General features: G+C 41.0%; 3 protein-coding genes and 2 non-coding genes across 5 annotated transcripts; 2 read left to right on the top strand and 3 right to left on the bottom strand.

Moving 5' to 3' along the window:
- Positions 1-597: 597 nt before the first annotated feature.
- Positions 598-2,932, top strand: Tsp42Er (Tetraspanin 42Er). Its single transcript, XM_017146020.3, has 5 exons — positions 598-758; positions 1,796-1,963; positions 2,027-2,179; positions 2,452-2,634; positions 2,694-2,932. Exons 1-5 carry the CDS (start codon positions 699-701, stop codon positions 2,763-2,765), a joined length of 636 nt encoding a protein of 211 aa, XP_017001509.2. The 5' UTR covers positions 598-698; the 3' UTR covers positions 2,766-2,932.
- Positions 2,933-6,481: 3,549 nt separating this feature from the next.
- On the top strand, positions 6,482-7,613 carry LOC108060361 (dynein light chain Tctex-type protein 2B). Its single transcript, XM_017146025.3, has 3 exons — positions 6,482-6,510; positions 7,038-7,373; positions 7,448-7,613. Exons 1-3 carry the CDS (start codon positions 6,482-6,484, stop codon positions 7,611-7,613), a joined length of 531 nt encoding a protein of 176 aa, XP_017001514.3.
- A 1,120-nt stretch (positions 7,614-8,733) lies between these two features.
- Positions 8,734-8,807, bottom strand: TRNAT-AGU (transfer RNA threonine (anticodon AGU)). The gene has a single exon. It is a non-coding gene; the product is annotated as a tRNA-Thr (tRNA).
- Positions 8,808-9,511: 704 nt separating this feature from the next.
- TRNAT-AGU (transfer RNA threonine (anticodon AGU)) lies at positions 9,512-9,585 on the bottom strand. The gene has a single exon. It is a non-coding gene; the product is annotated as a tRNA-Thr (tRNA).
- Positions 9,586-11,978: 2,393 nt separating this feature from the next.
- LOC108060359 (uncharacterized) lies at positions 11,979-12,935 on the bottom strand. The gene is made up of 2 exons (XM_017146023.3): positions 12,151-12,935; positions 11,979-12,093 (listed from the first exon to the last, which is right to left on the bottom strand). The coding sequence occupies exons 1-2, from the start codon at positions 12,843-12,845 to the stop codon at positions 12,000-12,002; spliced, it is 789 nt and encodes a 262-aa protein (XP_017001512.3). The 5' UTR covers positions 12,846-12,935; the 3' UTR covers positions 11,979-11,999.
- Between the last annotated feature and the right edge of the window lie 3,889 nt (positions 12,936-16,824).

Here is a 16,824-nt window from a genome sequence, read left to right as displayed (position 1 = left end):
CAAATAGCGTAAGTAAAGCATTTAAATACAAGTAACGGGTCCACAAATCTACATATTTGTGGTTTTAGTTGAATTATTCATAGCGAAAACAAAGTATTAACTTCTTTTTTTCTAGCGATTAACCAATAATATTACTATCAGCCAAATAAAAATGTCCACCCTAAAAAGAGCAAACGGTTGAAAAGGTAATAAAGATAATTTAGTAGGAGAGAACTTTATAACTTATCAGATATATGGGGCACCTAGTCTGTCGTTTTCATGGTCATTGGGGTTTTCCTAAGAGAGGGAAGCATATGTGATCTCACTGTGAATCAGTTGAGAACAACGCCTCTAGTTGGAGATAAAAAATATTACTAAATATTGTGGCGTGCCTCATTACTGGGTAAAGTAACATTTTAAAAAAATTGTAAACTAAGTTTTTTCTTACAACGCCATTTAAGGAATTCTAGACTTAAACGTTTCTGTTAAATCTTATCATGTTTATTCATAACCGACTCACTTAATTACTAAACATATGTTTAAGTAATTTGTTTCAGTGTATTCTCACACTTGATTGCCAACGCAAACGAGACTCAATCGGCGATCGTATTTGCTCAGCTATTTAGTACAGAAATAACCTTCCAGGAGTAAGCATCGGAATAAAAGCTAGTAGCTTTCGGAAAAATAGAGCACGCGTCTACCGAAATTTCGTATTTGCCATGGCTTGGTCACCGTTGATAATAAGATATCTGGCATTTCTGTTCAATTTTCTTTGTGCGGTGAGTGGTGATTATCTTAGTTTGTGTCTGACTGCTGCCGAGAAGATATTCGTAATCTTGTCTACCCATTTTATCTTTGTGACTGTATTTGTTAAATTGAACTTTTGTTAATTAAAAATAAAAATGGGTGTCTCCTGATAAAACTGTTAATTCCGAAATGAAAATTGAATAATAGTGTAAAAACAAAAAGGTTTATCTTTGCATATCAACTGAAAGTGAAAATATAAATATTAAAAATTCATACCAAATTATGATTTACTTATAATCTGTTAGGTCAATATAATATTTCCTTAAAGCAATACCAAATTGTATTTTTATAGACTTTTTGTATAAGTTATGAATAACTATTGTGTTGTATGGTGTTAATAAGGCTTCTAACTTACTTAATCTAACCTACTTTATGACTCATAAAAATTGTGTTGTCGAACGTTATCTGCCCAAATGGATTTGGTTGGAATGATTAATGTGAATAGGGAGTTGTGAATATGTGTAAATGTAATCGGAGAATGTAGATGACCACATCCATTTATTATACCCTTGTAGAGGGTATTATAATTTCAGTCAGATGTTTGCAACGCAGTGAAGGAGACGTTTCCGACCACATAAAGTATATATATTCTTGATCAGCATCACTAGACGAGTCGATCTAGCCATGTCCGTCTGTCCGTCTGTCCGTTTCTATGCGAACTAGTCTCTCAGTTTTAAAGATATCGCGATGAAACTTTCCCGAAAGTCTTCTTTCTATTGCAGGTAGTACATATGTCGGAGCGAGCCGAATCGGACCACTATATCTTAAGGCTCCCATAGGAATATTCAAAGATATATAAGAAAATTCATTGTTTTGTAGGAAGTAGGCGTTTTAATTCTTGACTCTTTAAAAACAAAATTCAAAAATAGAAACGCTGAATCTGAAATCCCTGGAACAGCACCGAGTGAGCATTACTTTATCTGCAAGGGTATATAAGCTTCGGCTGGCCGAAGGTAGCTTCCTTTCTTGTTTTTGTTTCAATTCTTATGTATTGTGAAATTATTTTCAGGTCCTGGGAATTGCAACTATTGTGATTAATGTAATTGCAATTGAGAAAATTGCTGAAAATGAGAGACTCATTCTCGGTTTATACATCGCCGTGGGTTCGATTGTATTCTTGTTGTCCTTCTTTGGCTGTTTTGGGGCCGTAAAGGAAAACATCTGCATTACCTGGGCGGTGAGTAAACATTATTTAAAGAATATAATCCACTTATTAATGAATTCTTTTTCCAAACTATAGTACGCAACTTCAATGCTGGTTATGCTGCTCATCTCGTTAGCCCTGCTCTTCGTTTTCCGCATGCATTTCGATGAGGCCTCCCTTACTAAACTGCAACAGACGTTTGCAAAGCAGACGAATAGTTACGATGCCATGGCTGAGTACCAAACTAAAGTAAGAGCAGTCAAATAATTCATATGTTTGAGATGTGTGAAACGAGTGATCAGTTGTAAATCCTGGATCAGAATTGAAAAATGCTTGAATCTTTTTAATATGGGAATTTAACAAGCCAATTCCAAAGATTCCTAGTGATTTTTGTCGAAAAAATACATTTAAAACTAATTTACGAAATACAATGTACATTTTACGCATACGTACAGTATTACAGTATAAAATTGAACAAAAAAAAACATATCTCACGAAAACCCATTCATCTGTTATTCCAGTTGAAATGCTGTGGTATTTACAAACTAAAAGATTACGGTGACGCCCATTTACCAGTTCCTAGTAGCTGTTATGATAGCGATGATGTACCACATAAAGATGGCTGTCTATCTAAAATGGAGTCCCAACACGAGGATGTTCTGAAGGGTCCTAAGATGGTTGGCTGGATGCTAATGGTCATTGAGGTGAGATTAAATATTTATTCTTAATAAATGTTTGTGTTATATAAATTATTTTATTTCAGATCGGTGCCTTTACTTTTACCACAATTTTGGGAGTTAGTTTGAGGAACGAAAGGCGCCGCTCAGCATATTAGGGAATCTTATCATTATCAAAATACTAGTTAATCGAATGTTGTGATCCACTCTTTTGATACTTAAAATATGAAATTATTATTGATATATGTAGAGGAAATTAACATAAACATATATTTAATAGGACTTTTTATATAAATAATAATATTTAAAAGCTATCCAGTTTTATTCGAACTCGGACTTCGGATAGTAAAACCTAATATTCTGAGGACGTACTAAATAAAAATACTTTAATTTTTTGTGACGTCACGATGTCTAAAAGATTATTTGCAACATAGATATTTTATATAATTTATTGTAAGTTCTTTATCAAAATTTTGTAATTTTTGCTGACTAATTAGAAGAAAGACTCAAGTAATGAGCTCGCTTTTGATCTGTTTGCTTTTAAACCATTTTCTTTTCATTTTTTTCCCGCTGTGTATCCTGCAGTCTATCTTCTTTTCGCGCTTTCTACGTATTTAGAAACTATTTGGTTTGCATGCGGCGCGTCGACAGTTGGCAACCTAAAATTTTAATTGCCAAACTGTCTGCCGGAGTCAGGCGATGTGTGTGTGCAGGCGAGATATGCCTTCGCTGGATGGCGAATTACTCAAAATAAACACAATTTAGAATACATTGGCACACATTTGCTGGTTGCCCCGAGCCGAAAATTGCCGCTGAGTTGTCCTTAGACATGCTAACTCAAATCAAATCGCAGCCGAGCGGAGCTAACGAGTGACATGAAGAAGTCCTCCCTCCCCCATTTCGAGCCCCCTTTTGGGTCGTGAGCCAATCACCATCAAAGCGTACACCTTGTTGGCGCACTCAGCTCAACCCTTTCACCTTTCTCCTTTCTCCGGTCTTCAGCTTTGCGCTTTTATGCTTCCGAGCTCCCGGAGCCGGAGACTTCAGCCAGTTTCATTTGTGAGTTTCATTCGTGCAGTTTTGCTTAGCCCCGAAAATATTTATACCCATCGGCTGGCTGGCTGAGTAACGTAACACTCGGGCGAAGTGAGAAGCATAGCTGCCATGAGTCGCATGCAAGCGTGAGTTCTATGCAAATTTTCACGGGTCGCGTGCACTCAGGTGCTAATGAGTTCGAGCCCGCTCCGAACTGCCACTCCCCCCGTCGATTTCCGCCCATTTGTGGAGAGCAGGGCGGTACAAATTGCTTAATTTGTTTAGCTGTTGTTTAATTTTCACCCACGCACACGTGAACCCATAAATATGTCGCTGTTCCGTTCCGAATCCCTCATCCATTTGGCAGTTTGTTCGGTAAAAGTTGGATATTGCTAACCTGGTTTCTGGTTCGGGATTCGTGCAGCGTTCTCGTTTCGGCGGTTAGAGGAATGCGTGCTGTGGAAATCATGGGCTAATCCAAAATGGATTTGTGTGCATCGGGCAGATAAATAACGGATTTCAAGAGAAATCCTTATTAATGGCATTTTCGTATTAATCTGCAGTTAATCATAATTTCAAGTATTTATGTGATTATTTTTTACATTATTAAGGTTTCGTATTGGAATTGTGTAGAAGGAGAATAAGAAATTCCGAGCCTAAATATATATTTCCTATTATTCCTCTGCCTTAAATTTTCTGTCTACCTTTAAGGCAGGACATTTGTAAAATTAATATAAAGTGTTAAGTGGTTAAGAGGGACACCTCTATTTATGAGCTTTTCAAATTTGATTTTCACTACACTAAATAAGAAAGTAACTAGGAATACGAATTTAATCTTAAATACTCTGAAAAAGAAAGTAATTAGGAACTGTATAAGATGATTGGTCGATATAAATTCCTTTTTTAAATATAAGGTAAATTATTTATTTAATTAATTCAGATTGACAATTGTACTCTTGCAAGATTTTTTAATTTATTTATATATTTTACTTTTGTATAATGTTTAACATTTTCGATTTTGGTAAACATTACTGTTGTAATAAATCATTCTGAATTGATTCATCTTTTGTCGATTGTACACCCAGAAAAAAAATGACCTAAAATGTCAAAAAATGGCCTAGAATTTAGGTAAAATTGGCCTAAAACTGGAGCTAAGTCCTTAAATGGCCTAAAATTTAGGATTCCATGACCTAAAATGTTAGGCCATTAAAGGCTTAAAATGGGGGTAATTTTTGGCCTAGATTTTAGGTAATTGGCTGCCTAAAAATATGAGAAAACCCCTATCCAAAATTTTAGGCCTTCTTTGGCCTAAAAATATGTACTGAAAAATTTATAATATTATAAAGTAAATACAGAAAAGTTTATAGCTAACTCGAGGTCAATGTCGGCTTAGTCTTCAAGAAGTCGTCATTATACCAACACACAAAAAGGAGCGAGGAGGCTTCACAGTTCAGCAGTGAAATCGCTGTCTTATTCAACGATCGAAGTGGGTTACCATGCAAGCCGCGCTATAACTGGTTGGGAATTATAGCGTCGCCAAAACGGTATCAGAGTTCAGTGCAAATTTATTTAGGTAAAAGGCATTAATTTTAAGGCCCACGCTGACCTAAAATATTAGGCTATACGGGACCTAAATAGTAGGGCAAAAATGTTTTAGGCTATGCATGACCTAAAATGTTGTCCATCATTTTTCTGGGTGTAAGCAATTAATCTTTACGATGTTTGGCTCAAAATATGAGGTAAACCTTTTTGCCACCTACTACTATAAATAAAAAATTCAAATCTTTTAAGGATTTTAACAGCTAAAACGAAAACAGCACAAAATACCAGGAAACAGCTTAGCAATCCAACCGTTTTCAACACCTTACTGCAGCCACTGTTCCTATTCTCGTGCCCTGTGTCGTTCGGCTGTTGTTTTGGCAATAATGCCGACTATCATGCCCTACCCCAATAGAAATGGTCCGCCGTCGAATGCTCAATTCCTCTTTATTTCCCGGCCACTTGTATCGCCCATTTGGAAGCAATGAGGAGTCGTCAACTCCGCGCTTCATGCACGTGACTTGACAGTTATTTCAATTTAATAACTTCATATATATACGGCTGCCGATGCATGCCGATAGATTAGATTTTGGAGCGCCAACGCGAAGTTTGCATACGCTGCCGTCGAGCGGGAAACTTTTGCGATAAAAAGTAATCAAAGTGCTTGAAAGTTCGCGCCCAAGACGAAGAAAGACACTCACCTCGCCGCGAAGACCGCGCCCAGGTGTCGCAGGGCAGAGAAGCCAAGAACATCGGAGGGAAGTCATCAACTTCGGAGGGCAATCGCGTGCCGTCGAGGCCCCCAGTAATTCCCCATATGGCAACACTTTTCGTACGGCTGGAAACCCAGTATATATCCTGCCGAGTGGCTGGTGGCGATGACACCCACGTCTCCGCCGCCATCCGGCCGATTGCAATTGGAGCGCCCCGCCATTGGATTTATGATAAGCGGCACGCAAGCCGGAAGGCCGAAGACTCAAAGCCCCAATGTCGGCGATGGCATCGTGAGGATAATGCACTGTTCTCTGGGCGAAACCATAGCAAATCCTGCCATCTCTAGGCTCCGCAGGTTGAAGAGCGGCCCTAAACCAACAAAGCTTCAAAGAACTTTTGACGATGTGTGGATACCCCGTCAATCCGCGGGGCCAAAGGCCTTGCTGATGGCCAGGACTCGTGTCGGCATGTCGCTCCTTTCGCTCCTGTCAGTGTGCAGATAGCAGCGCTCGGTGTTTGTTTTCCGCTGCCGGCTGGCAGAGGCAGCTCTGAGGATCGACAGCCCATCGGTGAAAGAAGGAGCACCATGACCAGCTGGACTACCATGAAAACGCGGTACGAATTGACCGGCATAATAGAGTTCCTGGTCGCGAACCTCCAAAAATGAGAGTGCTTATGATGTGAAATGATAGGAGTGCGAAAAAAACCTTTAGAAATTTGAAATATTCAAAGCATTATTGTAATCATATTTGGGTTTATTTGAAACATTTTTTTCATCCTTAAAAAAAGAGTTTGTTATTTTCGGCAGGGATTAATCTATTCCCCTCGCTTGAAAAGTGAAAGGAAATGTGGTATTCAAAAAGTGTGCAACCAAATTTGTTGTTGTTCTACTGAATCCTCTAAGTGACTGGGATTACTTGAATAGAAACCCTACTTTAATGGACTGTAAGAAACAAAATAATTTAATTTAATTGTGAGAACCAGAAATCGATGAATTTGTATCTTTAAATCCAGTTAGTTATTTTGGTAGAACCTGTTCTTTCAAGTCCTATATTTCTCTGGGTGTAAAACTCGCCATAACTAAATCCATCGAAAATTGTATCGTTCATGAGGTCTAATATTTCATTGATTACCATCCGCAGGATAACCGCATCGGTGCGCACCACCAACCGGATGAATGCCCTGCTCTCGGAGTCGATGTTGAGCAGGCGGCGAGCGGCCCAAAATCCGGAGGGCGAGCCAACCGCCGGCGGGGAGGGCGGTGGTGAGCCGCGGAAGGAGAAGCCCAAGAACGACTGGAAGTTCTTCCACACCAATTTTAATATGGAACGTGCCCAGAAGATCATCGAAGATTGCATCGAGGAGCGGCTGCTGTGGGATCGCTTCAGCCGCAATTACGACTCATGGCGGGCTCTCCAGCTGGTCGAAGGTCTGGCGGCCGAGATACGCGACCGGGTCAAGAAGCTGAACCACAGGCGGTAAGTGGTTGTTCCCCTCCTCCTCTGATATCTAATCACTTAGCCTCCATGGATAACCCCCCTTGAATCCGCAGCCACCGCATCGTCTGCCTGCTGTCGATTGTGGAGAAGCAGAACCAGGGAATCCACCAGCGGATGTGCCACCTGATGGACGAGAAGCGGGACAACTTCACCCAGCTGGTCTTCGAGCGGCCCACGTATTTCATGATCGTGGTGTTGTATCTGGTCTACAAGGATTAGGTGCGAAATAGATGGGATATATGTACACTCAGAAAAAAAATCGCCCTAAATTTTAGAAAATCGCCATACTTTGAAAATCGCCTTGAAATTCAGAAAATATTTCTATTTTTCAGAAATATTTTTCTAAATAATAAGAAAAACTTACCCTGATTAGATCAACTCCTCTTGTTATCCACTTTTAGAAAAATTTTCTGTTATTCAGAAATTTTTCTTTCAAACTAAGAAAAAATCGCCTTACATTTTAGGAAATTGGCTCAATCGGTAGCCTAGGGGTCTAATGCGAACGGATTATTTGTTTTCTACGCTTATATTCGGAAACGTGTGTTCGATCCCACGTCGAGGCGGACATTTTTTGCGTCTTTTTTTTTTTTGGCGCATTAAAATATATACTTTAATACAAATAAGGATTTAGGTAAGCTAACACACACATAATGGATAAATAAGAGTATAAACGTAGAACCCAAGAGAACAGAATGAGAATGTACTTTGTACAGCGCCTCTCGTGATGCTTCCCTGGCGCAGCTAGTAGAGTGTTTGACTGCAAACTGTGAGGTAAGGGGTTCGAATCCCGCGAGCGACCAAAATGTTTTTCTCAAGATAGTAAGTTATTTGATTTTTATGTTTATCATTAATAAATAATATAATAATTTCAGTTATTATTTCAGTTACAATTTAAGATTAAAAGTGTGCTTGTGTACAAGCATCGTGACGTCATCCATATGTTTAAATAGAGGAGAGAAAAATAAGTTGAGAAACGAGAACCCCAACAACAACACCCCACACTGACAGAGGGGTGGAGTCGGCATAACTCCCGATTCCCCGATTTTTTTTTCTTCTTCTTATTCAATTTTGCAAAAACTAACCCTACATTTTAGAAATTTTTTTTCTAATTTTTAGAAATATTTTTTCTAAAAGGCAAGGCGAGCTGCCTTTGGCTTAAAAAGTATGGCGATTTTCTAAAATTCAGGGCGATTTTTTTTCTGAGTGTACTTGCTCCCATTGCTTGTTAATTACTGTTGTTAGGTTTAGTTAAGTGTTGACCCACAAATACTTATTAGGTGATAGAAAAATAAATAAAAACATTGGAAAAAAAAGTGGAAAACTCAGTGTCCTCAACTGTAGGCCCCGGCGAGATTCGAACTCACGATCTCCTGTTTACTAGACAGGCGCTTTAACCAACTAAGCCACGGCGCCGTTGTGACAGCGGGCGTAAAACTACCCAACTTGAGCAAAAGTCCGCACTCCGTTAGGAATTTTTTGGTTAAAATTAATTTTTGGAAGTGATATTTGTTCAGTTGTTTCAACTCTAAGATATTGATTGAGAGATATGATACAAACGGGTTCTTGAGATAGTGTAGTCTACGGAAACGTTACGAAAAACTTTCAGATACGGAAGTTCTAACGTAACGGTAAGGAAAAAACTGTACGAAAAGTGTTATACAGCCGGAATACTTGTGGTAAAAGCTTGACGAGGAGCGAGGACAAGAACCACTTAATTTGAAATTTTTGAATTTTTTTGAAAATATATATTGAGGTTTTTTAAAAAGTGTGAAAATGTTTTTTATCATTTTTAATTATAATAATTAAGGTTAATTTCGAGAAGCTTTCCGTTTCCATGTTGAGCTTTTTATAAAAGCTTTTTCCTTAGCGATGGGGATGGTAAATTACCGTGCCAATATTATAATGATTATTGAAACAATTATTGCCGCAATTGGAACACGTTAATGGCTCTCAAGGCGTCACCTGGCAAGCGGAACCATAAACAGCCGTTAAGAGCAAAGAAAATAGCAGTTACTGGGGGGCACATTCAGGCAGCAGAGGGTTAAAGGGGGCTAACAGGGCGCTTCCTCCAATGCGGAAAAAAAAGAAACACCCTAGAACTGAACTTTCCAAGGGTTAGGCCCCGGCGAGATTCGAACTCACGATCTCCTGTTTACTAGACAGGCGCTTTAACCAACTAAGCCACGGCGCCCTCGAAAGCTTCTCGGTGAGAATGGCGCCTTCAAGCTACCGCTGCTCGGCGTAGAACAGAATTCATAAATAAACGCTCTGCTATATTTGCCAGATACTTATGCTTCGAGATACTTATGCTCGGATATCCATATGTATGCTGCGGCCAGCGGGAAAAAAGTTTCTTGCGACGCAAAACTAGTTGTGTAATCTATGCCATATTTATCTACAACTTGTGCCGTTCGTATCGTTTGTGGCGACGACAAAAGTATTTATAAGTAGACATATCTGCCTGCTATTTAAATACTGGCGGGCATGTTTGTCTTTTGTGAGGCTGGGCTGGAGAAATATGCAAATGCCGCCGCTTTGGCCAAATGGAAATTATTTGTACTTTGCGGTTAACTCGTACAAACACACACACACATTGCGAAGAGCAGAGCAAACTTGGGCACTCGAAATGTATCTTGGAAATTGCCGGGGAGCCCAGGGGCAACTGTTCTGTAGCTCCTTTCCTTATTTTTTGGTCGGGAATCGGCTTATTAGCAAGTCGGCGAGCGTTATTTCTTTTTGTTCTCAACTGAGGAAACCTAGGCTTGTCAAAGAGTTCAGTGGAGCAGCAAGAGCACGAAACCAAACCGAATAGAACCGCTGGCGATTGTTAAGTATCCATGGTTCCGTTACGAAGCGAATGTCATTCCGGTGCCAGGGGTCATGTGAATGGGAATTGTGTGGAAATTGCGGGGAAAATTGCTAATCAATCCGAGCGAGAATCGCTATCTGTATCTGTAGCTGTATCTTCCCTGCGGACTGCCATTCCCCCAATAAATAAATCACTCGGCAAACTTTTCGGGCCTGCCTAAGCCCATTAGCACCGAATGGCCGGCCAATAGTTCCGTATCTCTGTCCCAACTCCGAGCAACAGTTTTGGCTGGACACGCACTGGCAAGCGTTTACCAAACTAATTGCCCGAAGTTAGTTGCTCATCAAATTGCCGCATCATTTTACGCAGATTTTTATCGCGCCATCCCAGCTCCGTAGCTCCATCCTTGGGGTTTCGGGGGGAATCCCAACAGCTACAACTCCGAATCGGGCAGAGGTATCGTATCTAATGCGTTTCCTGTGTTTTAGCCTTGTAGCAGCCAGCAGTCCGATGTCCGGGTCCTGTGCCGGTGTCTGTATTTGTGTATCTACTTGTTTCCATCTCTGTTTGGGTACCCTACTCAGATGGGTATATTTGTTGGTGAAATGAGGTGGAGAGAAAATATTGGGTAGTTTTTCTGGGTTTATTACTTTATTTTTGAGTGAAATGTAAAGAACAATAATGTGAAAAATTTTGTTTTATTTGTTTACAATAATTTTATTGGTTTAATACACGTTGTAAAATATTGCTTCTATACAAATTTAAAATAATTAAAATTCAGTAAAATAATCATAAAATTAAGTTGAAAAACAAGGTATATTAAATAGGAATTTTTTCATCACCTCGGATACTAAAAATGAAAAGTATTCATCGTATCGTATTCAGCCTTCTTTAAATTTAAATCGTAAAAAACCCTTTTACCTCTGAAGAATTCAGAAAATCAGCCATAAGGAGAATCTTTTGGTGTTCTTTCTATTTTTATTAATTATTTATGAACTGGTAATTCAACTTTATCTTTCTTTTAGATTCCCTTCCGTTATTAGCGTATAGAATGTTCGTCGTAAAGCTACCGATAGCCCCCAGCCTCTAACCGCTTGTAACCTTGCAATTTGGCATTGGCATTAGCACATGACTCCAATAAATTCGTTTTCACATTCCCGTTTACCCTGCCCCCCTCAGCCATTCCATGCCAGCGTTATCTAGCATCTCACTCAACCCGGGACCCATGTCGATCCGGACTGCGAAGCCCCACCGCCGACCTCCTCGTCAAATGCGCAGCAATTGAGTTTTTACGCATTTCGAAAACCTCCAAAAAGGATACGTGAAATGGAGATAGAGATGGAGCTGGAATAGGAAGCGCAGCTTTGGCTGGAAACGAAGCTGAAGCTGGAGCAGGATAAGGATTTCAGCCTTGGCTGCTGGCCCTCAGCCCGAGGCAGTCAGCTTAGCTTTCAGTGTGTGTGGTGCGGATTTTCTCGTTTTCCTCAGCGGATGGGGAAAGACAAATCTGCTTTTGTTTTTATCTGATGCCGTTTCGTATTTAGCCATCTTATCCTGGTGGGAAAGCGAGCACATTCGGGCTGACGTCGAATGTCGGATTAGGCAACCGGAAAGTCCATGATAGCCTGGCTTTAATGATGGCCGCGAGTTGAAATTCTGTAATTATTATTGGCCACAAAGGGGCCGTTGGACCTCAATAACCCTAATTGGGCGACATTTCCCGGGCCATTACAAACAGAGGGCCCGCGAAAATAAAATGTAAATTAAGGCAATAATTGGTTGAAGGGAAAAGCAATTTATTCGCGTGTTTCCGCTTCGAAAGAAGAAACTGAGTTGGTCGGCGTTCGCGGAACGTTGGGGGAGGTAATGTCGACGGGCTCACGGGTGAAGCTGAAATGGAATCTGGGATATAGTTTTATATTTACAGATTTAGGGATTATCACTCACTTGATGCTCAGCTGTCGGCAGAAGAACTGAAAATCGCTGACCATCGCCTCGAAGAGATTGTGGAGAAGGATGCGCAGCATGGCCAGCTCCACGCGGATCTGCTTCCTGTTCCTTTGGTGGCACTTCATGGACACCAAGCTCTTCCGCGTGTTGTCCGCGTGGTTGACATGGCTCTCCATTTCCCGCCGGAAGGTGGCGCAGTCCATTTTGTGAGTCTTCTGGTGCTCCCAACGCTCGATGCACAGACCAAAGTGGCCAATGACACGTGGCCTAAACTCCGCGAACTGAGAAAGTTGGAAATTCATCTTCTTAATGCGGGATTGAAGCAGACAGCGCCAGCCCTCGAGCTCCTCTAGCTCCTTGTGCGTATCCTTCAGGTGACTTTTGACCTCCTTTAGTCTGCAAATTAGTTGGCACTTCTGACGACGCAGCTCCAAAAGCTGCTGCCTCTGGGGGGAAAAGTTCTCAGGGACTTTCTGATCCTCACAGCTATCTGGTTTTAGGTTCAAGATCTGGGATCGCAGTTGGATCAGACGTTGCTTCAGGTCCTCCAGCTCATCGTAGGCGGCGTCCACGTCAGTGGCTTCCTCCAAGCCGCTGGGATCTTTACCGCTGGTCAGCAAATCACTCTCATCCTCCAAATTTAATTTAAGGAGACCCGGCGCCCGACAATCGGCTATTTTCCATGTTTCCATGGCGTTGCAACTCGGGATTTTATTTTATTTAACTGTCTAACTGGAAAATGTGTGTTTTATGGGAAATATAATCGCAGCAGAATCAATCTGAATGACAGCAAAGTAAAAACTTTCATTTTCTTTACCGGATATCATATTAGTTTCTTTTAAGTCAACCGACCAATTTAATTTATTTTAATTTACGTTTAATGTGATATGGGCATGACAGCGAGTGTTTGGATCGTTAAATCAAAGTTTAACTGATTTTCCGCCCCTCCGCTTCAACTTGCTCCCAATTTAATTGAGTTTAACGAATCCGTTAGCCCCCTCGTTTCGCTTTCAATTAAATAAACAACTTTTCAGCGGCTGTTTTGGCAGCCTTTCGCATCCCGTTGTTATGGCATTTTAACCCCTAATTTATTAATGACTGCCGGCATTCATCACAAGCGAAAAGTTCATATTTCAAAACTGCCGCAGAAAGGGTTGGAAATTATTGGGCGGCATTTGATTAATGACACTTGTCGCTCCGCAGAGGGGGAAATGTGGAGCAAGTGGGCTTTTGTGGGGATGATGTTTCAACAAAATATTTGCCAAGTTTCACTTTTCGTCGAGTCCTGTCACGTGCAATCTGCAGCCGGGGCCCAAAAACTAGGATGCCAAAGTCAAGTCTGGGCTTATCCGTATAACAATGTATGAAGTTTCACCCTCTGGGATGTTTCTGCATACCGTTGCGCATTGTGACATGCCAGATGAATTTGTCCGAACATGTGTTCAGCAGCTCCTGCTGCTGCAGCTGTTCGAGGAATCCCCTCCTCGTCTGATCCTTGGGGCGCTGGAACTGATACAGATAAATTTAATTTCGTTCGCTTTGTTTGCCCCTCGGAGGATGTGGAGTGCCATCAGCCATTGAACTTGCATGCCAACACGAATTTTGATTTTTCTAGCTGCTTCTGCTCCCTTCTCCATCGCTTTCCATATCCCAGCCGCCCCTTTCCCCCGGAAACAGCCGCCCCGTGTGTCCCACATTCCTTGTGGATCTGGGGCTGTCGGGGGTTATTGGCATTATAATCACGTAGCCATGCATACGACTCCTTCTGCTGTTATATCATCCCAGAAATGGGTTTATTTGTGGTCCTAATGGGAGCTTTAGTTGAAATGTGGTAAATGAGATATTATTAAAGTTGAATTCTAATTTATGATTCAGGGGTTGTATTCAAATTTGTATTTATTATTTTTCCTGCTTGGATTAAGGAATTTTCTTTAAGAGTCCTTACCAAAAATTTTTCTTCTAAAAGAAGATTTATTTATATAAAATTTCACACCGTTCTGTGAGGAAAGAATGAATAGAAATTCCCTAAAACAATAAGTACCGTCTTGAATCCCAGTAAATCCATCAGATATTCTCCTGCAACTGCGTTGCGAACGTGGCTTTTCCGCTTTCCAATCGAATCCATTCGCTATGAAAACTTTACTATGCATGTGCGCTTGTCGCTTCCATAAATCACACGACGCCAATTCCCAATAAGTTTGCATTCGCGGCATAAATCTGAATATTTTTGGGACCCGAGCGGAGCAGACAACAAACCTAATCCCTGAGCAAACGTGACTCAATTATATGGCCAACAATCTCTGCCATCGCATGCGATGTGTGTGCGATGCCACTCAGATTTCATATGATGTTTTTTACACAATGCATAATTCGGAGCGAATTTATGTGGAAAACAATAAAATTAAATTGTTTTCGCATTCGGCATTCAAAGGCAGCGCCCCCGACTGGCAACTGCTGTTCGCATAATGAACTCATCTAGACGAGAATAATAAATTTACCCAACAGCATCGGAGGCAGAAATGGCGCAGCCATTTCAGGGCATTCCCATTCCCCTATCGTCCTGGGATCCGTATGTGATTTTATTTCCGCCACCAGGATCCTTCGTCCTTCGCGCTTTCTTCTCCTGCCAGCCAGCCAGGTCGTAAACCACAAGTGCCCGCCTTCAGTCGAGTTGGGTTCGTAGGGTTTGAGTTGGCTGCAGCGACTTTGTCACTCCGCTGGCTCCTGCCTTTCGTTCTTTTGCTCCTTCTGCCTCGTGCCTCCTCGAGTGTTTAACTCATGAACGCCCACTTTGATTTCTATTTGAATTGTACGCGCAGACGGCGACGCGAGCCACTTGTAAAGTTGCCATATGTGGCACCGATTTACGGCAGCGGCAAGTGGCAAATTCGGAAATGGGAAGCAGCGCCAAGGGGTTGCACCAAACTGAAATTTAAACTAAATTTATTTTTTCCACCCTGTGGGATGTCTTAAATGTAGGAGGCGATCTTATAGCAAGGAAGGAAGTAGAATTTGACTTAAAATTAGGAGGCAGCTATTTCAGAGGGCTTGGTTTAACACTAATTTTATAACAGCCCCTATTTTAGCTTATGCTTTTAATTCTCTGATCTAGCTTAAAAAGCCATTTGAAAATTCTACAAACTTCACTTAAATATTTATTTCTTAATGTGTAAATAGCTGCAATTCATTTAAATTTCTTGTTAGCTTTACGTAAAAATAGAAATAAAATAAAATTAATTCAGTAGAAAAATGTCTGATTGGTTCTTCAAATTAAGGTTTTAAATGGTTTTAAATTAAGGTTCTTTAATGTTATAGCAAAATGGGATACTGAAAGCCATAGTTCTTCATCAAGCTTTATTGATCGATTCATTATTTCTTTGATGCTTAGCTTAGAGGAATTCCTTCAAGCACTCAGCGTAGGATCAACTGGGAGATGTCCCTCCTCCTCGGACCAATCCCCCGGAATCCCATACAATTTTCCTGCTGCACGAAAATACTTAAAAATACTTTCACCTGCTGCTCAGACGATTCAATTAAATGCAATTCGCACGCACACATGCCATCCGGCTCTACCTTCCCCGCCTTCCCGCCTGTCATGTGTTTCTTTGAAAAATAGATTTCTAAAACGTTTAAGCTGCAGCGTGTGTCTTGAATTTTAAACCCCTGGCCACCCCCGCCACATAAACATATTAAAATTGCGCCAAGGTGGATGCAAGCTAGACAGCCACCCCCAGGATCCCCGGGTTGCCGAATCCCAGAATCCGAGGACTTCGAGCATATGCCTTGGCCGCCAAATAGCACAAACGTGACCAAACTTTTTGTGACTCTTTGTGCATTGTTGGCATGCGATCATTTATCTTAAATTCCAGTCCATGGAAACGGCCGGGGAGTCCTTTGTGCGGTTCCCCATTCCCATACCCAGTAATCATAATGAAGAAGGGTATGCTCGATCTGGGAATTTATATATTTTGCTTAGTTATAATTAAATAATAACTTTAAGAACTATAGTTAACTACTTTACTTATGGCAAGACTGAAATCTCAGTAGCTCCTTGAATTGTATGTTTTTTAAGTATCAGGTATCCTTTAGTCGTGACACTCTACTACCTCAAGCTCTTCCTGGATTTTTGGATGCTAGGCAACCTTCTTGGCTGACAGGGCGGAAGTTTCCCAAGGTGAACGCGGGCTGCCTAATAAGAAGCATTGTGGACGATGGAATTCATGGCCCTAAGCCTCTTTGCAGGCAGGACAACCGGTCGTCTGTCCCGTATAATGGTCAGAAAACCTTGAAAGAAATGGAAATCCTGCAGTTAAAAAGGAAAAGTTTTTCGGGGCAGAAAAAGTTGATTCATTGAACGGAAGCGAAGTTCAAACACAAATTTTTCGGGGGTCACTTAGGTACAAAGAAAACCTTAAGGGGACTTTTGCTTTAATTCGAGAGTGGCAACTTTGAATCAGTTCAACCCGTTTTCTTGGCCGCCCACTTTTCCGTCTAATTTAAAACAGTTGGCCGAAAGTAGTTTTTCCCCTTTTTCATATTTGCATTGCAGCTGAGGCTTATAAAACTTTCGGGCAAAACAATTACGGGGCATGCATAGATAAACAAACAATGTATAGCTTCTGCCCACCACCCACCAAATGTTATATCCTTTTGCCCCAGCTTTTGTTTAAA

This window comes from Drosophila takahashii, chromosome 2R (assembly GCF_030179915.1).
Source record: "Drosophila takahashii strain IR98-3 E-12201 chromosome 2R, DtakHiC1v2, whole genome shotgun sequence".
Taxonomy (NCBI): Eukaryota; Metazoa; Arthropoda; class Insecta; order Diptera; family Drosophilidae; genus Drosophila; species Drosophila takahashii.
The sequence above is the reverse complement of the archived record's forward strand: the minus strand, read 5'-3'. Positions and strand labels throughout refer to the sequence as shown.

What these genes read in the sequence shown, in the direction of transcription:
- LOC108060361 (XM_017146025.3), top strand. Translation starts at nt 6,482, where the DNA reads ATGACCAGCTGGACTACCATGAAAACGCG. An exon ending in TGGACTACCATGAAAACGCG is followed by an intron (nt 6,511 to 7,037) that starts GTACGAATTGAC and finishes TACCATCCGCAG; the next exon opens with GATAACCGCATCGGTGCGCA. An exon ending in AAGAAGCTGAACCACAGGCG is followed by an intron (nt 7,374 to 7,447) that starts GTAAGTGGTTGT and finishes TTGAATCCGCAG; the next exon opens with CCACCGCATCGTCTGCCTGC.
- Tsp42Er (XM_017146020.3), top strand. Translation starts at nt 699, where the DNA reads ATGGCTTGGTCACCGTTGATAATAAGATATCTGGCATTTCTGTTCAAT. An exon ending in ACATCTGCATTACCTGGGCG is followed by an intron (nt 1,964 to 2,026) that starts GTGAGTAAACAT and finishes TCCAAACTATAG; the next exon opens with TACGCAACTTCAATGCTGGT. An exon ending in TGGCTGAGTACCAAACTAAA is followed by an intron (nt 2,180 to 2,451) that starts GTAAGAGCAGTC and finishes CTGTTATTCCAG; the next exon opens with TTGAAATGCTGTGGTATTTA.
- LOC108060359 (XM_017146023.3), bottom strand. Translation starts at nt 12,845, where the DNA reads ATGGAAACATGGAAAATAGCCGATTGTCGGGCGCCGGGTCTCCTTAAA. An exon ending in TGCCGACAGCTGAGCATCAA is followed by an intron (nt 12,094 to 12,150) that starts GTGAGTGATAAT and finishes ATTCCATTTCAG; the next exon opens with CTTCACCCGTGAGCCCGTCG.